This window comes from Bidens hawaiensis, unplaced genomic scaffold (assembly GCF_021521415.1).
Source record: "Bidens hawaiensis isolate Kalapana, Puna unplaced genomic scaffold, B.hawaiensis_p1.1 tig00000326_1, whole genome shotgun sequence".
NCBI lineage: Eukaryota > Viridiplantae > Streptophyta > Magnoliopsida > Asterales > Asteraceae > Bidens > Bidens hawaiensis.
The window spans coordinates 5,314,619-5,341,104 of NW_027491025.1; the positions used below are offsets into that span (position 1 = coordinate 5,314,619).

At 34.6% G+C, this 26,486-nt stretch overlaps 1 protein-coding gene across 1 annotated transcript; it reads right to left on the reverse strand.

Annotated features, from left to right (window-relative positions):
- Positions 1 to 11,086: 11,086 nt before the first annotated feature.
- On the reverse strand, positions 11,087 to 25,872 carry LOC143621935 (protein FAR1-RELATED SEQUENCE 5-like). The gene is made up of 6 exons (XM_077093213.1): positions 25,701 to 25,872; positions 25,344 to 25,587; positions 12,201 to 12,417; positions 11,840 to 11,986; positions 11,478 to 11,734; positions 11,087 to 11,396 (listed from the first exon to the last, which is right to left on the reverse strand). Exons 1-6 carry the CDS (start codon positions 25,870 to 25,872, stop codon positions 11,087 to 11,089), a joined length of 1,347 nt encoding a protein of 448 aa, XP_076949328.1.
- Between the last annotated feature and the right edge of the window lie 614 nt (positions 25,873 to 26,486).

Here is a 26,486-nt window from a genome sequence, read left to right on the forward strand (position 1 = left end):
CGAAACGAAAATCCAAATAAGAATCAAACCGAACTAAGGTTCATCACGACCTAGGTAGTCTATGGAATTTAGCCTAGCATATTAAAATCTAAATCAAACAAAACAAATAATAACGAAAACATGGTGAAAGTATGAGAAACGGGGAATCGAAGATGATAAAACTCGTAAACTCGAACTAATTTTAGCCCAGTTGTGCCTAGGCGCCGCGCCTAGGGCTTTTTTCCTTTCCCCTAGGCGCGGCGCGCCGTGCTTCTCCATGGGGGCCGGTCAGACCGGCCCGGTCTTACGGTTCCCTGTTCCGGTTCTTCCTGACGCGTTCCGGATCTCCGTTTTGGCTCGTTTTAGGTCGTTTTTCGCCCTTTTTAATCACGATCAAATCCCGCAACCTACGACACACAAAAACGTTAGTAGTATACAAATCTTGACTAAAAACGAACAATAACAATTAAAATATTAAATAAAATAAACAAGGGAAACATATATATTTAGCATTATATCAAATATCCCCACACTTATTCTTTTTTCGTCCCTGAAAAAGTTTGATGCAGTTGGATCAGAATCGGAAAATATAGTCTAACAAACATATAGGTTAATTTTTAAAGCTCAGAAAAAAGCAAATACCGCGATCACCGATATTGTTGTCCACTTAAACCCATGCCTTAATCTTTACCGGGACAAATATGATTCGACAATTTTTTACTCAGTGGTTTACACAATTAAGACCCGCTTATTTTCAGCTTTTACCGGACCAGACCACCCCAACTTGACTTAAACCTCAAAATTAGCAGATTTAAAACTTTTGTTGCTCTATTTTTTCATGAATAGCTAAGACGATCAAGGGTATTGTTTATCCACCTAAGCTTATCAAAGTCTACCAAGCAGCCATTAGATACGATTAAGGTTCAATTATTTTATAGCTAGTGTTCCCCACAACATGACATACCCCCGTTATCTAACAACACCCCGAACCCTTCACCATAGGTGAGTATGCAAAATTTCATCTGTAGGGCTTACATGTAGCGTATCCCTTGTCGTCCGTTTCTTAATGGTAATGAGACGCGAGCAAGGGGATCCCATATGGCTAACAGAGTGGATGATCAAGTCTGTAGTGAATTTTGTACTTTTGTACTCTTGTGATCATGTTTATAGACTTATAAGGGTTTGCTCTTTTTGGCTTAATTTTAAATATTCACAACCCCATATGGAATTGTGAATACCCAGATGAATAGTCGGCATACAGACCCATGGTATCCGGACCCGAAGCATCCCATCAATACATGATTTAAGGTTATAAAACCATACGCCGATGAGGTGTAAAACACTAAACTAGCAGTTTAAGATTTATATCACAGGCTACACGGCATACTCTAACGTTAAACCTACCCAAGCATCATATGATAACGTATTCAGATTTTTAAAATTTATAATATTTCCACTTTTTCTTACCAATAATTGAGGCTTGAGTATGGCCCAACCTTTAATTACTCTACGGAAAAAACGCTTTACCCACAAGAGATTTCCGTTTTAACCATCTTATCAAATTTGCCCTTTCATTTTCAAGGCTGAGCCTACCGACACATCCCAAGTTAAGTGCGCTTTCTTTTATTTATCTCATATTATAAGTAGTTTGAAAAACCAATTTCCGATAAATATCATCATCTCCCACTTTAATGCAAAAAAAACTATATTCAAGAGACATTTTAAAACATTTTTCAATTTTTTTTTCAATTTTTTTTTATTTTTTTCTTTTTTTAAATTTAAACTCGATTTAACCTACGACTCAAATATCCTATCCCCACACTTAAATTTTGCATTGTCCTCAATGCAAGGATAAGGACGACTTAAAACAGAAATAAAATAAAGTCGGACTACAAAAACTAAGACTCTAAATAATAAAAACAAAATAAAAACTTAATATCCTAGATAATGGAAAAGACTTAGCTGGTAATATGCGCATTAAACATGATGTCAAACTCTTCTTCCATGAATGCCCTCCAACTACGAACGTGCTCAGCAAATGGTAACTCCTTCTCTCACACACGAACGTAAGCGGCAAAACAAAACAAACATGTCTAAAATGTTTATCTTATCATAACGATATATATTAAGCAATTAAAGTATTTCACTAATAAATGTATAAAATATAATAAACAGGAGCAAATAAATAAGCATGAAGTATACGGCCCCACTGCGGCTCCATCCCCACACTTGTCTTTTTTCATTAAAGTCTTCCTTGGGGGATCGCCTCTCTAGCTCACTCAATCTTCAAACTAGCAAAACTTAAAAACGCAAAAAACAAATACGAACTACAAAAAACTACGTTAGTGACTCGATTAAATATACAAACTCCGCAAACCTCCCCACACATGAACTTAATCAGGAGGTTTCTCCTTTATCTGGACCCTATCTAACCCGTTTAGTTCCACCCGTAATTTATCAAACAGTAGCATATCAATGATGGAACCGCAAAATATTAACTTAGAATTAAAAATTAGTAACGGGTCAGACCACCTATATTTAAACTTACCTGGCAAGAGCCGAACGCGTTGTAAGTATCGAGAAGACTGGTCGTGTTTGACTTTTAATGGCTTTTTCACTCCCGTAGACCATCTTCTAAAGTATACGCAAATTCGGTTTTCAGGTGACCTATTATCCTAGACCTTCTCCCGTGATTTTAATTCCCGAGAAGCATTCAAAACACAATCCACGGGCCGGCAATGGTGTTCTTCCTCTAACACCACATCATCATCTACAACGTCCTCTACAAGTAGGGCCTCGAAAAACGCAACATCCTCATTAACGTCCAATGTATCTCCCCCGTCATAATCCGACAATCCATCCAACTCCAGATTCAGGAATTCATCTTCCTCGTTAAGCTCATTATAAACCTTAACCATATCCTCAACACCAAACATTAGCTCAAGTGAATCTACCAAATCCACTTCATCCTCTATCTCTTCTTTCTTCATTAACGACATCTGATAAGCAGCCCACTCTTCTTCGTTTATCTCATCATCAGAGTCACTCCAAAAATCAATAATAGCATGTGAAACTGGAGATGGGACTTCAACATCCATTTTTGTCTCCGTTACTTGAATGATCTCCTCATCTGACTGCTCAACATATTCCAAGGATCTCAACCTCTCCATTTCATCTTCTTCATCCAGTCTCCTAGAAATTTCTTTTACTTGACGTTGGAGATCTGTAATAATATCTTGGTGATTTTTGAAGATGGTATCATGCTAAACGAACATCTTTTGGGTATCTGTAGCCATGTATTGGACCAACATCTTTTCTATCCTACCCATAGCAACTACATCCTCATCAGAAAGGCTTTTAGAAAATTGATCATATCACTGCTCCTGGTTTTGCTGAGGTTGCTGATACGAATTATCAAAATAATACAGAAAAGGTCCCTGTGAAAAATTTTGCCACAGCTGCACAGAAGGGTTAATACGATTATATGGACATGCACGAGTCATATGACAACCAGCGCATCTATAACAAATAAATCTAGAACCCTTGTATGGACAATCATAAGGTAAATGAGGGTCACCACACGTATCACGATTAAGGTTACTATAGTATGAACATTTAATGGTAAAGTGAGGTCCATTACAAATTTCACACATAATTACAAGAACAAGAAAAAGACACGTACAATTAGACACCTATGACCAAAGCAAAAAAAAAAAATAAATAACACGTAAAAATAAATTTAACTAAAACCCTAAAAACTCAAAAGCAAAAATACAATAGCACGTATATAGCAAATAAGTCCAACCAGAGCTAATAACGCAACCGCCAAGAGTCCCCGGCAACGGCGCCAAAAACTTGATTTGATTGAAGTAGTCTAATAATTATTAACTAAATTACGCTAATATAGACACTAAGTAATACTCTAGACTCTCTAAACTCGACTAAACTACTAACCGGCAAGTGAACCGATCGACTTTAGTATAGCTAAGTAAGTCCGGATATCGAACCCACAAGACTCTTTAAATTACGTATACTAGCTTATTAGACTCGACTTACTGACACGACTATTTATTAATAATATTTGAGGGGGAATTTAATAATAATAATAATTAAAACTTACTAATGATTAATTAATAATTACTTAATTAAACTAATATTAAACTAATAAGAACAAACCCTAATTATTAAAATAATAATAAAACATAATCATTGCTAATTAAATTAATAATAAACCTTAACCCTAATTTAATTTAAACTAATAAGCAATTAAGAAAACTTGGATTAATTCAGATGACAAAGATAACTACCCAGGCCAGAATCCCCAAAGTTGTGGTTATTAATTTAAATGGAAAAAAGCAAGTTATGGAACCGGGATCATAAAATAGACCCTTTACAGAAAACCCAAACAGGACCCTTGAACTTCAAAAAGACGCCTATGGATTTCTAACAAGTTTTAATACTCACCAGTTTTATATTAAACTTCCTTACGATTATTTAATCGCGTATGTCTAAGTATCTTTTATGACGAAAACCTACCTTACAGCGCGAAATTCAAAAGATAGAAAAGCATACTCAATTAAATAGACTAAGCTGACAATCAAACATAGACGGACTCCTTTCGAAGAACTAAATCTAGTAATCCCGACAAGCAAAGATCTATCAATAACCTGTCACCTTACAGCTTTCTAGGCTGGCAGTTCACTTTTATCTATTTACTTGATTTTATTGTTTCTATGATTTTAATGCATATTAATCACAAACTAATCAATAACACACAGTAAATGACCTAACAAAACCATATCCTATGAAACAATCAACAAGGGCAATGTGAAACAATAAATTCAAGTAAACAAAACCAAGTAATCATACGCATTAATTGAATCAAAATCAATCGTTTACTTAAAACATAAAATCCATAACGAAACGAAAATCCAAATAAAAATCAAACCGAACTAAGGTTCATCACGACCTAGGCAGTCTATGAAATTTAGCCTAGCATATTAAAATCTAAATTAAACAAAACAAATAATAACGAAAACATGGTGAAAGTATGAGAAACGGGGAATCGAAGATGATAAAACCCGTAAACTCGAACGTGTAGCTCTTCACCGAATGTTCTCTCGCCTTCAAAATCACAATAAACGCGTAAAATAGCTCCAAGAACTCTCCAAAATCGTCCGGTGGCTTCAGGTTATGTCAGGTTTAAGTTAAAGGTGTTTAAATAGCGAAAACAAGGCCAGACAATAAGCAAAAACGAAATAATTTTAGCCCAGTTGTGCCTAGGCGCCGCGCCTAGGGCTTTTTTCCTTTCTCCTAGGCGTGGCGCACCGTGCTCCTCCATGGGGGCCGGTCAGACCGGCCCGATCTTACCGGTTCTCTGTTCCGGTTCTTCCTGACGCGTTCCGGATCTCCGTTTTGTCTCGTTTTTCGCCCTTTTTAATCACGATCAAATCCCGGAACCTACGACACACAAAAACGTTAGTAGTATACAAATATTGACTAAAAACGAACAAAAACAACTAAAATATTAAATAAAATAAACAAGGAAAACCTATATATTTAGCATTATATCAAACACACACGCAAGAGCTGGTTGACTTTTAATCTAACCCCACTTCAGCTGTCTGGGATATCTGCTTACCTACCACCAAAAGAAACAAAGAAAGAGAATGTGAGGCATTTGATTTATTGAATATCTTAAATTAATTAATAACTATATTTTCATTTTACAGTCTTGGAATAAGGAAATGGATAAAAAGTTAGAGCAATTTGTAAAACTTTGCTCAGACATCAATGAATTGGTCCATGAAGGAAAGGGCAAACATCTATCTAATTACAAGATCTTTGCTAGATATTATGAATGGGAAGACAGATTCAGTAAAAATGTGGTTCCCGAAACACACGAAAGTGAGGCCATGAAAACCAACTCACTCCTTAATTTATGTGAGAAAACAATCTATTTTTCTTTCAAATTTCAACCATATACACTTCTTTAAAAATATATTTATATATCTTTGAAAGTTCCCACTTCTTATACAACAGACGCAATTGATTCAGTTCATTCAGAAGCTGTAGTTGGAGATGCAGTGGTTGGTGCAGATGTTGGTGAAGAAGGTATTGGTACTATTATAGTTATAGTTATACTAAAAACTCTCAACTAACTCTCATATCTAAATTTTTTACCCTAGAGGTTCCTGAAATTTATAATTTATCTGAAGAAAAGAAAAAATATGGGGCAACTGTTGGTGATGCGGGGGTTAGTGATGCAGTAGTTACTGATGAAGGGACAATTGTTGGTGATGCTGTAGTTATTGATGCAGTGGTTAGTGATACAATGGTCACTACAGGGGTTAAGGGAGCTCAAGAAGGTATATAATTTATAAAAACTTCTTTTATGCACCTTAAACACTCAGATTATTATTTAAAAGATTATATGACAGATGCAGCTGTCATTGGTAATGCAACTGAAATAAACAATGATGAAGAAATTATAGTAACGGAACTAGAAGTGAATAATAAACTTGATTCAGTTGTTACTACAGTACTTGCATGGGCTAAGGAATGTATTAATACGGTTAAATTTCTTTTCATACAAATTGAACGGTCATAAAACGCTCACGTTATTATGTTTATATTTTATATGAAAGATACACAAGTTGGATTAAAAGAGGACAAGATGGAAGACACTGTTGCAGATGCTCAGTGTGTAGTGAAATTTCTAAAGAACCTGAAGGTATCAAATTTTGTTTTAACATATTCATGCATAATATGCTTGTTAAAATGATGTGGTCTAATATATACATATTATTATATAAATATTTCCTACAATTTTAAGTATTTTGAGCTTGATTTTTAATGAATATTATTCTAGTTGGTTCATTTGTGCTTTTAAGGTTTTAAGAGATAATGAGCCAAAACTGTGTACTTTCACTAAACTTGAGAACAACGAGCAAATAGTCGAGAACTATTATTATTATAACAAATAAAATCATTATTTATTTCAACTTAAAATTTGTAAATTGAATGTATCACATAATTTAAACATTATGTTAGTTTGAGAAAGAATACGTGGTTTGAAACCTACAGAGTCTATTCTTTTGGATTTTAATATTTGGAAATTTCAATGACAAGACTTTTGTTTGTTTTGCTCAGGGTCGTTAAATGAACGAAGACCAAATGGCATCTTGGAATATTCACGTGAAGAAATTAAAACAAAATAGAAGTTATTGAGTTGGATTAGTGGGTCATGTGAAAGTATGTTATCGGGCTAATGCCATTTATCTTTTATAATTAACCTACCATCATGAGATTGAAAATTGGACACACGCGGCTGCAAGCAAGTTTGCTCTGGTTCGACATATTTGAACAGCCGCAAGACAAGAAAGAAAATTAGAGTAAAGAAGTTTTTGGTTCAAGTGGAGAACGTTTGGTTTCTTGTTAAACGCTTATACTTATTGCTTTACCAAATCAACAACTACCTCACTTGGAGATTATATGGTGCATGTTCGTACAAATGCTCAGGCGTCTAGTGCAGTTACTAGTGAACAAAAAGGAGGTGAAATCAGATATGATGTTGATCTCATAAACACTGATGGAACTCTAGAAGATATCATAGGTAAGACACATAAAAAAATGCAATGTTTTATAAAAATAAATTTAGTAAACTGCTACAGTGACTTGTCCTTTTTGTTTTTTAGTTAGAAAAGTTGAAGAGAAAAACCAAGAATCAAAAGTTGACACTGGTTTGTCTCCATGTGAAAATTTCATAACACTGACATCAACTTCAAAGATGATACCCAAAATTACATCCCCGGTATCATTATTACAAGAAAATAAAGACAAAGGGTTGGTGAAAGAAGAAAGAAAGAGAAAGTTAGCTCCTGCGTTGAAATCACCGTATCTTTTAAGAGAGGTTGACATATTCACAAGTGTGACAGAGGATGAGAATATAATTTCAGAGTACATATTTTTTTGTCTTGAAGATATATGGGAAGAGGTTTTCAAGTCTACTTACACATATTCATTTAAGGTGATTTTTGAGAGTTTTTGTCCTGGTTTGTATTTAACAACAAATGCAATGGATGCATTCTATAAACTGATGAATTATGAAGAAAAGAAAAAATATGCAGAATCACCATTCAGGTTCTTCGCTACAAGCACAATGCTGGTATGATTTAATCTACCTATTGTCTTTAAACTTTTATAAAATGCTTAATCATCTACATTTGAATTCTTATGCAGACAAGTGACTATTATGATGAGGCATTTGGTCACACAAACGAACAAAGACTAGAAGTGTTTACGTACAACATTGAAACACATATGATGATGTGTGATGTCAAATCAATGAAGCAAGTTGATATATTTCTCGTGCCAATTCTACAAAAGGATCACTTCTCTGTAGTTGCTTTCAATCTTCAAACAGGAGTGTGATAGAGTTGCTTGGCAATAGTGCACATCAGGAAATACCAGCCAATAAAAAGTTTAAAAGGCCAGATGACAAAGAAAAAGCGATCACGAGACTTTTTGAAGAAAGATACAACAAGAATCCTCAAATCCTGGTAAACGCTCAACAAACTCTCAAATATCTATTATAAATTTGTGATATACCTAAGTGCTTTTAATTTTTTTAGAGAAACTTCTTTTACATGTATCTTAAGAAAATCAGTCACTGCATTGCTGATCAAATCCAAAAGGCTGCAATCACTAGATTAAGGATGCCATGGAGAACAACCAAAAATGGTGTAGATTGTGAGGTTTTTGCTATGATACACATGGAGACATATGATGGGAAGTAACCGTGGACATGCAGATTTTACAAGGAATAATGTACTAAACAAGTGAATCAACTAAAAAACTTGAGGGCAAAGTCTTTGGACAAAATCCTCCTGTCAGATGTAAACCAGAAAAGGGATAGTCTTATCGAGAAGGCGCAAGCATTGTCTGAAAATAACAACACTAATTTACCCGGGGCGGAGTTGATTGAAGAACTCCAAAAAAGACAACTAATTTGACTTCTTTCAACGCTTTGTTAGATTTTAATTCATAGCCTTATGTTAGCATAAATCAACAACAAAATTGATGTTTAACAAAAAAAATGAAATATTATTATTACCAAAACAGACACATCACTACATGAAAATATTAAAAAAGAAAACATAAAAAACGCTCATCAAACTCTCAACACATCAACCCACTGACCCCTACTCTAATAGTGACATGAGAAAATCTAACTTCAATTTCATTGAGCAGTTTAGTTCAAGAATTGTCTTTGCTTATACTTTGTACTGTTCAAACTCATTCTTCCCTACATCAACCATAAACAAAACTGCAAGATCTTGGATAGTACTTGCAAGCATTTTGACAAGAACATTCGTAATAACATCCATGTAATCCAAACTATTGCTAAGCATCACAAATTCATGTGTTAGCCAATCACGACAAGCTTTGTCTGTCGCGACCTTCTCCACAATCTTCATCTTCAAAGCTTTCTTGAAAGATGCTTATTTCGATGATGATGATGATGAGGCATCCATTATAACTAGTTTTGAGATGTGTGGATACAAGTGTAACAAAATATAGCATATATAGAGGAAAACAATCACCAACCATATAGTAAAAAAAGAACAAAAAACAAAAAAGAACTTCAGGTTCACGGACCAAAAACATAATAAAAAGACCAAACGCTTGAACAATGCACACAGCTGTATACCCACGGGCGCAACCTAAAAAAGTGTGAGGACGTAACTGTGAGACACTTAGTATACGCTCACAACTTTATTTTAAAAATGTATCCAGAACATAAGTCTTCTATACACTTGTAATACGCTAAACTACTATATCTTGTTAAAAGCTCATTTTTAAACTAGTTTTGTACAGAACTTAATTACATTTATTACTACTAACTTTCCAAAAAGTGGTAAAAGATGTTTGTGATGATAGCATACATCAAATCTCATCAAATTAATTAGATTTATTTATACACGCTTGAGTATTTATGGCTACTACACTAATTTGGAAAAAAAATATTTTCTGTGATGATGATATCCTACATCAAAATTAAATGGCATTTAATACCTCTATCTCAACTACCAAAATCGAAACTATAAGTCTATATATATCACATCTGTTTTGCCATTAATATCACTCAAAAAACACTCACCAAACTAAAAAAAGTTCCAAAACAATGTATTCATGTGATAGAACCGTGAAGGGCATGGTCAAAGCCAAGTTGGATCTTCAGAAGCCAAATGAGGAGAAGTTTCTCACCGCTATCAAAGAATCACAAAACTATGTGCTTCAAAAGAAATCCAAAACTCTTGATACACATAAGGAACTCATGCTGCTACCAGACAGTGAGTTCAAGGATAAAAAATGTTGAGTTCCCAACAGACTTCAAGCTACGACTCAGTGTATGGTGCTTTGGTTGATACGGATTCAATAGTGTCAACCAACATAGAGTTCAAGGAAGCTGGGCGTGAGATTATCAAGAACAAGGAGTGATGGGGGTCTGACGATGGGGTCTGATGATGTTAGTTTTTTGTCTTCTTTTTTTAATCTTATATTGTAATCGAACTTGACATGGTGTGCCGTGGTGTAAACCGGGTGTTTTATAAATAAACATTTTTATCTAAAACGCTTGTGATACGCTTGTTTAATAAAAGTAAATATAAACCCAGAATTTTAAACAAAAAACAGAAAAACAACGACTAACTCTTTCTATATTATAACGCTATACACACGCTTAGAAACAATGGCTAACTCTTTCTATCTAAAACAATCAATTACCTAAAACGCTTATAAACACTTCACTATGGATTCATTGTTGTTGTTGCAATGCTTTGCAAGTTCTACTATTGTGGCCAGGTTGGTGAAAAATCTGACACTCCCTATAACTCTTCCCAGATCGACTAATGGCTATCTCTTTCTTTGATTTAATTCTTTTGTGTGAGCCACGACCCTTGTTTCTTATTCCAGTAGGTAACGAACAGTAACTTCTGATGGTTGTTCAAAACCTAAAACAGCAGCAAATCTATCCCATTTTAAATGGACGTACTCATTCATACCGAGTTAATTCTGCTTTTTCAGTAATCAAATTCATATAATATCAATCTTTAATCAACTCATCGATATCTACAACATAACTATTGATAAGGTATTCACTGACATATTTTATTTCTCTTGAAATCTCTTTGATCTTCCTGTTCTGATCATTACCAAACTCTGACATTGGAACTGTTCTGATATTCACCGCAGCCTCTTTCCTCCATCGATCATTTATCTCTTCGGGAATTTCTTGACTTGATACATATTCATGACATAGAAAATATGCCGAACAACAAACCATATTGTTCAAATCTTTTGCAGGAGCATGTTGCAGTAGACTCTTCACCAAATTAACCATCCTTAAACACGACCTAAAAAAAGCAATGTAAACACTCAAGTTAAACGCTTGTTAGCTAATTTAATATTAAATAACTTTGAACAAAAACTCTTACCAAACTCTCAATATTACCTCCAAAAATCCTGGAACATACGCATTAAAATCCCTTATTTTACACCTCAAATAACCTCCTTCTTCTTCACAAGCACTGAATTGTGAAACACCACCAACAGTTTCATTCATTTCATCTTGAACATCGCTAAAAATAGATCTTGTATATATCCTAACCGCTTCCCTTTCAAGATCACTTTTGGTTTCTAGCTGCGGATATGTATACCAACTGTCATGATCACACAGTCTGCCATTGTATCTCTGTATCTCCAAAAAATTTCAAAATGGTTCAAAAACTCAACTAGTGGAGAATTTGTATCTTGACCGAAAAAATGGTTTTCGCTCTCTGATCTTGATGTTGTACACATCAAGCCATTTATTCTTTTCAAGCTCAAACTCAACCATTATCGCCTGCCATTTCTCCTCAAATTCAAAAGGACTAATTGAATCCGTCCACACAGTATCACATATCCTACGCTTAAAATCTTCGTTGTTACATAAATCAGCTCCCACCTGAAAACAAATGTTAAACGCTTGTGAACCTCTCATGACCAGAATATACTATCATGTTACGCTCATAAGACGCTCACATTTTAAACATCTTAAAAAGCTATTACCAAGAAACGCTTGTAAAACGCTCACTATTTAAACTACTTAAAATATTTAAATCAAAACAATTAAGTTTACCCTGTCAACAACTTTCTTCATGACATGCCACATACATAACCTGCCTTGTATTTGGAAACACAGATGCAATAGCATGCTTCATAGCCGGGTCTTGATCAGTAACAACAACCTTCAGTGCAGTACCAAACGACTTAAGTAACATTTGCAATAACCATGTGTAAGATTCAATAGTTTGAGAAGCTAATAATCCAGCACCCACAGTCACAGTATGACAATGGTTATAAATTGTCGTGAACGGTACAAAAACCATCTTGTACCTGTACATAAAAAAAACATATTCATACAAACTAAACACACAACTAATACGCTTGAATTTTATTTTGAAATTGTATGGATCAATAATTTACTTGTTAGTCTTAATGTAACATAAAAAAGATAAAAGACTCAAAGGGGGGAGTGTATGGCTGATCTTCAGGAAGACCAGTAAGAACCTCAAACACAAGGCGGAGCTCGGCTTGGAAATCTTCTGAACCTCAAGTTACTAGTCTTTTTAGACTTGAGAGGACCATCAAACAACCCACCGGAAAATATAAAAAAGATAAAAGACTCAATGGGGGGAGTGTATGGCTGATCTTCAGGAAGACCAGTATGAACCTCAAACACAAGGCGGAGCTCGGCTTGAAAATTTTCTGAACCTCAATTTACTAGTCTTTCTAGACTTGATAGGACCCTCAAACAACCTACTGGAAAATATAAAACATAAAAGACTCAAAGGAGTTTTTAGTGAGAGGACTAGAGAGAGGTTAGAGAGAAATATATAAGAAGAAGTTTTTATTTCTTTCCAATGATGAGAATTAGACTAGGGGGGACCCTCCTTTTATAGGCCAAGGAAGGGTGTCCATGACATCATTGCTTACATCACACTAGCAAATTACACCATGGCTTACATCACAAAATACTAGATATTTTAACACATAATCTACTTGCTAAACCACTTTAGGAGTGATTAAGTTTTATTCTTAAGCACACATTAAGCAAACCAAAAACACACAAATAAAAACACACGACTTAATGAAATTCTTTAGGCACGTGATTCTTCATTTCCGTCATGTCACAGAATTCGATGGTGAAACCCGATGAACTTGGGTACGGGTCTTCGTTTGGTGGGTCATAATCATAATCCTCAGAGTTGGATGTGTTAGATGGGTCTTTCACTCGTGAATACATGTCTTTGTTAATCTCAACGACTTCATTGAACGGGCACTTACTGTTCCAGTAGTCCAGTATGACTTGATCCCATTCTTTTGTCTGGGGGTCATCAGTTGTCCAGGCATCTTCCTTTGCCAAGATTTTAGGGGGGATTTCTTCAAAACTTACTTTGTTTTCCTTTGCCATGTAACGACGGATCTCTTTTCATGGCTGAAGATAATTAATTTTGAAGTAATAACTGGTTGGGTTCATCTCAAACAATCCGTAGACAAATTTGGGCGGGTCATTAATCTTCCTTAACGGGCCACTCTGTATGTGATTTCCTGGTTTTTCAAACAACACTAGGCACTGCCTGCCCTATCCGGATGACAAAATCTTTACCCATTCTTTGATTGGGCAGAACCATCCATGGAGTTTAACCACATTTGTTCTCATCGGGGCCATAATTCCGGCTTCGTGGTTATCTAGGTAGGCGATGAGTTTTTCAGAGTTGAAGGACATGGCTATTTTAAACTTTTCAAACAAATACTAGAAAAACCCTAAGGCTTCTGTTTCTAGTTGGTACTGATTGCCAATTTGTAGGATATTGAGAAAGGGGTAGTCTGGGTGAAACCAGTAATTCTTCATGAAGGGGCCATTTTATTTAAGAGTGATGGTTAGGAAGGTTTTGTAGTTTAACACAGAAACATCAAGGTTGTTTTTGTTTATCACCTTGAAAACTTCTACCGGGATTCAGGATGTGTTTGGCTGCTTGGGAATGGAATCTCTTTCTATTTTCTCATAGGCTTTCAGATGATTGTTTCCACTGGTGGGGTGATGCTGGATCATAGAGTTGTTCCTGCTTTTATAGGCCGAACATCAGAAGCCTTATGGAAAGATGCAACCCTTGGAGGTACCAGAATGGAAATGGGAACACATCACCATGGATTTCATAACTAAGCTAGCACGTACAGCTAAGCATCATGATACCATTTGGGTGATAGTGGACCGTTTGACCAAAAGTGCTCACTTTTTGCCTATACTAGAAGCCATCTCGTCAGAAACGTTATCAAGTTTGTTCATTAAAGAGGTTATATCTAAGCATGGAGTACCGTTATCAATCGTGTCAGATGGAGATACTCGGTTTACTTTGAGGTTTGGGAAAAAGTTCCATGAAGCTATGGGACGAGATTGAACATCAGTACGGCGTATCATCCTCAAATAGATGGACAGTCTGAAAGATCGATCCAAACCCTTTAGGATATGCTACGTGCTTGTGTTTTAGACTTTGGAGGAAGTTGAGATGATCATCTGCATCTGGCAGAGTTCTCTTATAACAACAGCTACCATTCAAGTATTGGTATTCCACCGTTCGAGATGCTTTACGGTAGACGATGTAGAACCCCAGTATGTTGTGGAGAGATTGGTCAGAAAGAGATGGGAAGCCTAGAGGTTATACAAGAAACCTCGTCAAGGTTTGATCATATTAAGGCAAGGATGAAAGCTGCTCAAGACAGACAAAAGTCGTATGCTGATAAGCGGAGACGATCGATTGATTTTAACGTTGGTGACAATGTGATGCTCAATATCTCGCCTTGGAAAGGAATTATCCGTTTTAGGAAGAGAGGAAAGTTGAGTCTTAGGTACATTGGACTGTTTAAGATTATGGATCGTGTGGGGGAAGTAGCTTACAATCTAGATTTACCCTAAGAGTTGGAAAGAATTCATTCTACATTTCATGTCTCTCATCTGAGAAAATGTCTAGCCAATGACACGTCTCATGTGCCATTAATGGAAACTAAGATTGATGAACAGTTGAACTACATTGAGGAACCAATCGAGATAGTTGACCGTAAGGAAAATCAGCTTCGTCGTAAAGTTATCCCGTTAGTGAAAGTGATAAGGAAACATCGCAAAGGATCGGATGCTACTTGGGAAGTTGAAGAAGAAATGCGCAAGTTTATCCAGATTTATTTTAGTAATAGTTAGATTTCGGGGACGAAACCTCTTTAAGGAGGGAAGACTTGTAACATCCCTTCTTTCTAGTTTCGGTTAATAGAATGAAAATATGAGTTATTATGAGTTGGGCTAGTGTTGAGTTAAATGGATATGGGTTATGAACTTGGGTTATGAATGAAGGAAGGAAAGACCATGGGCTTAAGCCCATGATCCATAATTATATAAACCTTAAATACCTATTTAATCAATCATTTACACATATTATATACACCACCAAAACACCCACTTAAGCTCTCTCTCTAACTTCTCTCCTTTCTCTAGCCGAATCAAGATAGAAAACCGATCCCGATCCAAGGTAATGATAGTATGATGTTGTATGAACTTAAACCCGTTAGATTTAGTCACGAAACGACGAGCCGACATCGTTAAACCGTTATAGTCACGAGATCCGGGTGGAATCGGGTATAAACCGAACCTAAGATGAGCTTAGGGGTCGCCCTAGCTCAAATCTGGATCGAACGGGATGAAAAACGGTGAAAACGGTGGAAAACGAGTCATATATCGTTTTTCGGTGAAGCCGCGGTTTTCCGGCGACGGCGCCCGAAAGGCGGCGGGTACGAGAATGTTTCTGACATTCTCTGACCTAACCCTAATTTGTTTACGGGAAGTTAACGAATTAGAGGTAATTCGTTAATGAATTAGAAGCAATTCGTTAAGTGATTCATTAAGGAAGAAGATAACGAATTAGCTCATCCAGTTTGTTACGTCAAGATAACGAATTAGGCTAACGAACTAGGATAGCAAACCAGATAACGAATTAAGTCATGTTCAGATGACAAATTGGAATGACGAAACAGATGATGATAAAGGACGAATCAGGATAACGAATTAAGGAAGATCACATAACGAATCAGAGGCAATTCGCTATAACGAATGAGTTAACGAATTATAAAATAATTTAAAATCCTAATGAAAAATGTGTTAAGACAGTTAATGAAAATAAAATTTTTGACGAATCAGCTTAACCCCAGCCAGGGGCTCTGCCCCTTGGACCCCGCTAGGGGCTGCCGCCCCTAGAACCCCGCTGCCAGGGCCGCTGTCCCCGGACCCCCGTTCGTTGAGGATTATAATTGAACTAGAACGCGATATGGGTAGTGATAGTTAATTGCTTCGTGTAATTGTTATACAGTTAGTCGTGCACGGCTCAAGAAAGGAATACCCATAAACTGTGAACGTAATCGCGTTCAGGTGAGTTTCTAGCCTTACTTCCTTGTAATGTGTTCGGGGATGTGTGCATACTCGATGTGATAGTTAATACACTTACCTTAAGTGGTAAGTGTATGCCTCGTATGATTTATGTATAATGATTGCTTGACGGTGCGTGAACGATCTTCGGATATTGCATGTACCGCCAGGTAGTAGTTAAAGGTATGATATATATATATATATATATATATATATATGAGGTATGAATGATGTATGTAAGATATGTTGACAGTACGTGAACGATCTTCGGATATTGCACGTATCATCAAGGATAGCATGTAAAGACAGGTATGGTACAGTGGCACGAAACAAAGGGACCAGACCCTAATAATATCTGTAAGGATAGGGACCAAACCCTAATAATATCTATGAGGATAAGGGCTAGACCCTAATAATATATGTGAGGATAGGGACCAGACCCTAATAATATCTGTGAGGATAGAGACCAGACCCTAATTATATCTGTGAGGATAGGGACCAGACCCTAATAATATTTGTAAGGTTATAGGGCGAAAGGTTCTTTACGTAGTATGGATCGTTATGTATGTAAAGTAAAGTATGAATGATGTACACACCTTCGGGCATGTGTGCAAGTATGTGAACTGATTGTATGATTGTATGATTAACTAGAACTCACTCAGCGTAGTTGACTTTTAGTATGCACACAAGTGAGTAGATTGAGGCAGCTCGCTTGAGGGGAAACACATGGCATGGAATTGAAGACACTCGCATCTCAAGGAAGTTATGTTATTTAAAAAGACAATGTTTTATGTTTAAACGATTTGAATTCTCGTTAAGACAAGAATTGATGGTTATGTAATATAATGGTTTGAAAGTTTTATATTCCGCGTAAAGTTTTAATTAACTCTAATATTTAGAACTGCGTTTACGATTAAATCAATGTCCAATGTAGGGCACCGGGAACGGGGCCTTACAAAAAACCAGGAAATTACATACAGAGTGGCCCGTCAAGGAAGATTAATGATCCGTCCAAATTTGTCTACGGATGGTTTGAGATGAACCCGGCCAGTTATTACTTCAAAATTAATTATCTTCAGCCATGGCTAGAGATCCGTCGTGACATGGCAAAGGTAAACAAAGTAAGTTTTGAAGAAATTCCCCCTGAAATCTTGGCAAAGGAAGATTCCTGGACAACTAAAGACCCCCAGACAAAAGAATGGGATCAAGTCATACTGGACTACTGAACAGTAAGTGCCCGTTCAATGAAGTCTTTGAGATTAACGAAGACATGTATTCAAGAGTGAAAGACCCATCTAACCCATCCAACTCGGAGGATTATGATTATGACCCACCAAACGAAGACCTGTACCCAAGTTCACCGGGTTTCACCATCGAATTATGTGACATTACGGAAATGAAGAAGCACGTGCCTAAAGAATTCCATTAAGTCGTGTGTTTTTATTTGTGTGTTTTTGGTTTGCTTAATGTGTGCTTAAGAATAAAGCTTAATCACTCCTAAAGTGGTTTTAGCAAGTATATTATGTATTAAAATATCTAGTATTGTGTGATGTAAGCTATGATGTAATTTGCTAGTGTTATGTAAACAATGATGTCATGGACACCCTTCCTTGGCCTATAAAAGGAGGGTCCCCCCTAGTGTAATTCTCATCATTGGAAAGAAATAAAAAATTCTTTTTATATATTTCTCTCTAACCTCTCTCTAGTTTCTCTCTCTAAAAACTCATTTGAGTCTTTTATCTTTTTTATATTTTCCGGTGAGTTGTTTGAAAGTCCTCTCAAGTCTAGAAAGACTAGTAACTTGAGGTTCAGAAGATTTCCAAGCCGAGCTCCGCCTTGTGTTTGAGGTTCTCACTGGTCTTCCTGAAGATCAGCCATACACTCCCCCCTTTTAGCATCAAAGGATATAATATCCCCAAATGCAAGATAATTAATCTTTGAAATCTCATCAGCCTAAAAACACGAATTTACTCACGATTATCATTAACATCATATTCAAACGAATAATCAGATGAAAATGTTTTCTTTGCACACAATCTCTGAACAATCATCTTAGCATCATTGTAACACCCCGGCTAAAGCGGAAACGCCTGAGTGTGGCGTACAGATTGTTCAAAACACATGTGACACTATTAAGTGACAATATTATCATTAATTCATTCCAAAGCATCAAGTACACAAGTTATTTCAAATGAACAAATACAAAGAAGAAGGAACAAAACAAATGTCTTCTTGTTTATTATTTAAAATAACCTAACTTCTAGTATCTTCGCCAATTCATCCTCTAACGAAAGTACCTGTAGCATATATATAAAATAAAGTCAACTAACTGAATAGTTGGTGAGTTCACAAAGTTGAAAAATAATATATAAAAACCATACAATTCCATGAAAACTTGTGAAAATCACATAAGGGTTCTTTACACTAGAAACAATGGTCCATGAGTATAAAGAATAAATGAAGGTCTTTTCCAGTCGGGATTGTGCACCAACGTACTCAGATCGGAGTCCCTTTTCCACCAGAAACAAATGGTCCATGGGTGCAAAGGGGGGTATAAGATCATACATATCGAAGAAATCCATGCACGTAATAATTGAGCAAGTAACAAGTAAACACACAAGTCCATGATGCGAATTGTAGTTTGTAAATACTAAATAAAATAAATTTAATTTTGATAGGATATATATGATACCCACAAAATACTTAAAAAGGGTAAAAAAGGGGTGTGAGAAACTCACATTTGATATTGGAGACAACTTGAAATAATAACCGAAAGCGAGTTAAAAAACGAAGCAATTGAATCTCACGAAACTATAAATAATAACGAAGATACAAAAATCAAGGACTAGCTACCGGAATTATAAAGTTAATTAACTTATGGTAAATGGGGACTTGGGGATTTTTAATGAGTTTAACAAAAATGAATAAAGTTTATATAAATCAATTGATGTTTATTAGTTGAAGAATGATTTGTAGAAAATAATTATAACTTATTAATATAAAATTAAATAATAATATTAATAACAATTTATGATTAGAAATTTGTTTCCAAGTAACATAATTAATTAATTAACTTAAATATTTTGCATGAATTCTCTTAAAGAAAATTATAAATAGTAGTTATTTTGAAATAAAATAAACAATAATTAATTTACTCAATTATTAGTTCAAAGATATGAACTATGTTATATCTATTGTAAAATATTTAAATAAAAGAAATTTTTATAAATATTCTTATTTAAAATAAAGTTTATAATTTATGATGATCAACAAATCATAAGATTTAGATAAATATATATTCATGTTTGTTCTTGCAAAATAACTAGGCTTGATCCAAGATTTAGAAAAATCAAAGTGTTCATCTTGGATATCCATGATCATAATGATTCTTAAAACCAAGATATAATATTTTTATGATAAAAGTAACATGATCATGAAGAACAACTTATGAACAAGTATGAATATTCAAGATAAAATCAAAATGAAAGCTATAAAAAGCTTGAAATGGTAACAACTTGCTTGTTAGTGCTCTTAAACTTAAGAAAGAATGGATTGAGGTGTGAAAATAATGGAGGATTTGTCCTCCTTTTATATTGAAAATATAGAATTGCTATGTCTTAAGAAAATTATGAAAATTAATCATATTTAATATAATTAAAACACAAATTAAAAATTGTTTAATAGGGTATTCAAAAGGTTTAACTATTTTAATAAATTTTATTGAATTAAAACATTCATTAGTTTTTATTAGTTAAGTAACATATGAAAAGATGATGATAATAATATAATTAATAATAATTATTATAAATAATAAAAGTAGTAGTTGTAGTTAAATAATAATTCTAGCAGATTGCATGGGACATGTACATAAATATTTGATCTTGATTATGAATGTTTTAAATGAATGGGTAATACTATAAGGGTGGTGAAATTTATAATTGCATAGAAACGATCACATAAATACATTAACGAAAATTGAGATTAATTAATAATATTATAAAAATATATAAATTTAAATAGAAACAAAATCGAAAATTTAAAATGGATCGGGTTTTCAGGTTTGAAAAGTAACGAGTGTTACAGGACTTACAACTTTTAGAAATTTCGTCCCGAAATTAAATAAAAAAAATTAAAAGAGAACAAACTAATAAACGAAGTTGTTGGAAATTTTAGTAATTTTATACATGCATAATTAAAATAAATAACGTAGATCTCTGAATGACCCGAAAGAACGCCACAAATAGGAAATATGACAAGGACACTTATATATAGGATGTACCAACGGCGTATCCACCATGCCCTTATCATATTGTATTTGCCCCATTCTCCAAAAATCATTCCAAGTTCCGAGTTATTTCGCACAATCGGACTTATTATATTTTCCATGCGAAGACTTTGATAATTACGTGTCGACCCATAATTACCTCTATCGTCGGATGGTCCATATAACTTGCTCTATTGTGTGGTTTTAAGACATGGACTTTATAATTACATAAAATTCTCATATAGAACGTTGAAAATATAAAAATAATGAATTTAAAGGGTAAGCATTACTAAAACATATTGATAGATCATTCAGACCAAGGACGAAGCGAAACACTAAGTCAAGGTAAATAAAATAATCGAGTCTAAACCAAGTAAACGACTTAAAAAACGAAATAAACGAGGTAATGAAGTTAAAGAATGAAGCATTTAAATTTATGAACATCGTAACCTGTGATTGAAATAATGGGGTCGGGAATAACGTGGTAAGTAAATGTAGCATTTAACCAATGAAGTATGAACATGTAAATTGATAACGCATTTGGGTTCGAGAATAGTATAAATAAATGAAACTTTTTAAGTATCAAAATATCATGATATTTAACAAATGAAAATCTCCAATAAAACATAGACGTGACCAATGGCAAAGTCGAGCTGAATAATCTTATAAACATGTAAATTGATAATAACTTGAAATGAAATGGATAAACGAAATTTTAATATTAAAATATTGAAATCGATTAAGTTTGTGAAAAGAAAAATTTTCCAATAGTAACTTTGTGCTTATCAAGTATATAATTAGAACTTCAAAACTAAAATAAAGTATTTGTCTTAGATTGATGAAATCAAGAACAATATATTGGTTCAAATAAAACATTGAGATGAAATAAAGTGAACATTACAACATATAAATTAATAATTTGAAATAAAATAGATAAACAATATTCTATTATCACAATATGGAAATCCATTAAGTTTGTGAAAGAAAAGTTCCAATAGCAACCCTGAGTTTATCAAAGTAAACAATTGAAATTTCGAAATCAATATAAAGCATTTGTTCCAGATTGATGAAATCAAGAACAACAAAATGGTTTAAATAAAACATCGAGTGAAAGAGAAGTACACGAATAAACAAAATAATTTTTGTAACAATATAACGTAATATAAACTCAACATGTACATGGGACACAGTCCCAATTCTAAGTAAAGGAATTCGTTTGGAGAGAACCGGTAACCGATAGTAAAATGTATATATAAAATGAAAATACGGTTTCTATTAAGTAACTATGTACACATACATGTTCATAATCTCAATTTCCACTTAACGTTGATGGGAAATTGGTCATAGATCACAAAATTTAAAATAACAAACGTAACCCGATTTAGCAAAGCGAATAAGTATGATGTACGAATTTACGTTTCGTAAAATACAAACGAATATGGATCCAAAATCAATGGACAATCAAAATAAACTACATAAACAATATTCTAAAGAAGTGGATGTAAAGTCACTTTGGGTAAGTTCGAAACATACGTGAAAGAGAAAATAAAGAAAAGTAAATGTAGCTTGTGACGCTTGTCTTCTCGAATGTAGGTTTGTTTGTGGCATAAGGTTGACGTAAGAGATGGTGCCATGATTTCTTAGCTGAATCTAATTGGCGTTAACAAAGAGGAAAGAAGGGAAGGGATACAACATATATTTTTAATTTACAAAAATTGGTTGTAAATCGTGATGCCTTTTTTTTCATCTCATGATAAAATAAAGTTTATTCTATTTTACTCAGGCAAAAAGTTTTTAGCTATCGCTAAGAGATGTAAATTTTATGAAACTTTCAAATAAAAACAAATGTTTTCTTTTGGCGCGCGACCTAGGTAGAAAGGAAAGAAATGATCGTCAAAGTATCCAACTTGTTGAATGAAAATAGCCTTATAGGGCTTAAGACTTGTTTTGAAACAAAAATTTACTTTAAATATGGTTTGAAATAATAATTACATTATTATTAGTGGTGATGATAATACTAGTAATAATAATATTACTAATCATAAAAATATTATTGAATGAAAAATAGTTTCAAAAGGGCTCAAAACTTGTTTAAAGAAAATATTTTACTTTAAATATTATTATATTAATAGTAGTGACGATGATACTAGTAATAATGATATTACTAATAACGATAATAATAAAAATATTAACAATAATAATAATAATTTTTTTAATAATAACCATATTGATAATTACCGTAATAATAATAATGATGATGACGGTGATGGTACTAATAACAATAGCAATAGTAACATTAATAATGATGGTGATATTAATAATTTTAATAATAATAATAATAGAGATAATAAATTCTTTTAAAAAAAATCTATTTGACTGAAGGTTAAAATAACTAAGGATTTGGGATTAGGCGCGAGGTGTTAGTAAAAGAAATAAAATATAGAAAAGTATGCAAAAGAAAATATAAACAAGTTTGATGAGTTTTGTAAAAAAAAATCGAAGTATTGAAACCGAAAAATCGCATAAGGTCGACAAAGGATGCGGGGTTAGGATATTGCATGGCGGAAACAAGTTAGGCCTTCCAAAGTATGGCGAGTGTGCTAAAGTCACCACAATGTTAGTAGGATTGAAGCATGAGGTTAAACAAGTGATTGAGACAAATGGTTAGGTACAGGTCTTGCAGATGGGGGCGTTGAGTTTGGGTAGGTCTTAGCAATAAGTGGTAACTGAATCTACCACGGATTGAAGCATATCAACGTTTCGGGGAAGTAAAGTGGTGGAATTTACACATACTGTACAAAGGGTGTGTTTCAGCGTGAGGCCATTCGGTTGGGTTTAGTTTGCGTTTCCAAGAATGGTGTTGGGTTTGAATTTGAATTAACTATAGTGATGAATGTAGGTGCGGTCAAACGTGGGGTGATCGGGATCGCGGAGGCCATTTACTTGATAACTTGGATTGTCATTTCGCCGGTTGAGTGCGAAAACTAGGAAAACGAGAAGGCGTGATACGAAACATGAAGAATTTGCGTGACTTGGGATGTAAGTATGAAAACGACTAATAGATACATCAATGAAAACAAGTAAAGAAAAGAAATCGCATGAAACAAATTTGAAATCGAAATTGGAATTCCAATGAAACGTCTAGAGTTTTCTACTTTCAATAAACGAAAACCTCATAAATTGTTGAATAATCATATGGAAAAAAGTATTAAACTTAACAATAAATAGTGAAATCGAATTGAAAATTGAATGTTCATAAACCACCATGACTTTTTAAATTTTCACTTCTAACACATAATAGTAAAATAACAAAGGAATCGTTTGAAATTCGGTTATTACTTTGCAAACTTTTAAAAGTTTAAGCTGTAAATGAGCGTATAAATAAAGAAAACGTGTCAAAAAAATTTTTTTAAAAAAAACTTGACTACTCACGTATAAAAATGAGTAATTAAATCAAACCAAAAGTTGGGTATTCGTGTACGGACTTCCAGTTAAAACACATTGTAAAACATAGAGGAGTGCACCCATATTCTTTTCACAAAGAGAACATGGTCGCGTTTGAAAACTTAAAGTTGTGATTCATATGGCGTTGAAAGGGGTATGCTTTGTCTTAATAGAGTTCATGCTCTTTCCTAACTCTCCAGGTATGCAACCGGGTCCCGCGTCTGATTGAGATTTATACGCATTGCTTATCCTTAGGTTTCAATAACCTTGGTGTCAAGAGTTTCGGAAAACAGGCACGTCCCCCTTACAGTTTACTACATACCCGCCATATAGAACCATCTTTAAGAAGAATAAATAAAAATCAATAATTGAAAATGTAGGAAAACTCTTTGTATTTAGGCATAAGCCTTGGACTTGTGTGTGCTTGTGTAATTGAAGTACTTGAATCATCAGTATAATAGTATTTGCGTACATGAGGCATAAACAAATTAATAATAACCAAATAATGTGCATTGAACAATCAAATTAGGCTCACATAATTTCTAATCATGCAACCTAAACAATTAAGCAAATAAACTATAACCAACTAGAACACTACGTCTAATGTCCTATCTTATAGTCACGGCTCTAATACCAATCCAAAGGGGGGTTACTTGTAACACCCTTGGCAAACACAACATCGTCCCACTCTTAGGCAAATCCCACATCGGCCGTGGACAAGAGAGATCCTTGGTTCATAAGTAAATGTGCCGCCTCTTCAATTATCAACGCGTTTTGGGCAACCAAAAACAAATCCGTGAGCTCTTCGTGGGTAGAGCAGACAATATTGGTGGTGCGAGGGGCCGAATGTTACAGGTGGTATCAAAGCCACTCTTGTGCCGTTCGGGATGATGGGACACGCCTCATCGAGGACGATGAGTCCAAAGGGGGGTTGTTTGTAACACCCTTGGCAAACACAACATCGTCCCACTCTTAGGCAAATCCCACATCGGCCGTGGACAAGAGAGATCCTTGGTTCATAAGTTAATGTCCTGCCTCTTCAATCATCAACGCGTTTTGGGCAACCAAAAACAAATCCGTGAGCTCTTCGTGGGCAGAGCAGACAATATTGGTGGTGCGAGGGGCCAGATGTTACAATCATACTCTCCAATATAACAATTCAAACCTTGTTTAAAATTCTTACAGTCATCTTTAGTTGCACCTACTTTTTCAAAACCACCATACTGTGTTCTCTTAAGGTTAAAGGCTTTAAAAGGTCCCAGGTTCATATTAGACATCTCATAAATAGCTTCATCTTGGACATGTGTTAACTTCCTCGCAGAACAAACAAACTGCATATCAGACGCTACTACCATACTATGATTATGGCCTTTAGCAAAATCATATACTTCAAAAATTACACCGTCAACAGATTTAACTGTAGATGTGCTCTACAACCACATCTAATTGTCGGCCCCTTCCTCATTTTATAATATGGCTTGTTTGATTCATTATAATCACCTTTTGAATCAAACAGTTTGGCTGGATTGTGACCTTCTTTACAACATGTAAAATACTTGGTCTTTAGTACACCATCATGCATGTACGATCCACCTTTGCGAACCCCAAATCCAGCTTTCTTAGCATATTCACTATAAAAATCAAATGCTTGATCAATTGACGAAAACATCATTCCTTGAATAGGTTTGTATGAAGAAGCAACTTCAGGAATAATATCAACCCCTTAATCTTCAACCAAAACACTTGAATCATCTGCAAAAAAGAACATAGATAAAATACGTATACTACACGCTCATGAAACGCTCATACAGAAAGCAAAAATAAAAATGAATCTCAATCTCAGCACTAGCATGTTAACATGCTCATGCTACGCTCATGCAGAAAGCAAAAATAAAAATGAATCTCAATCTCAGCACTAGCATGTTAACATGCTCATGCTACGCTCATGCAGAAAGCAAAAATAAAAATGAATCTCAATCTCAGCACTAGCATATTAACACGCTCATGCTACGCTCATACTATAAACACCAAAAATCAAGCATGTTTAACACTCCTAATATGCACACGCTCATATTTTACCAACATCAAAATCAATTATTAACACGCTCATGATACGCCCATACTATAAACACCAAAAATCAACCATGTTAAACACTCCTAATATGCACACGCTCGCAAACTAAACTAATCAATTATCATCTGATTCTCATAGAAACTAACATACAGGTTACTATCATATTAGAAACATGGTATACATCGATTGTCGATTAGTTCAAACAGAGCAAA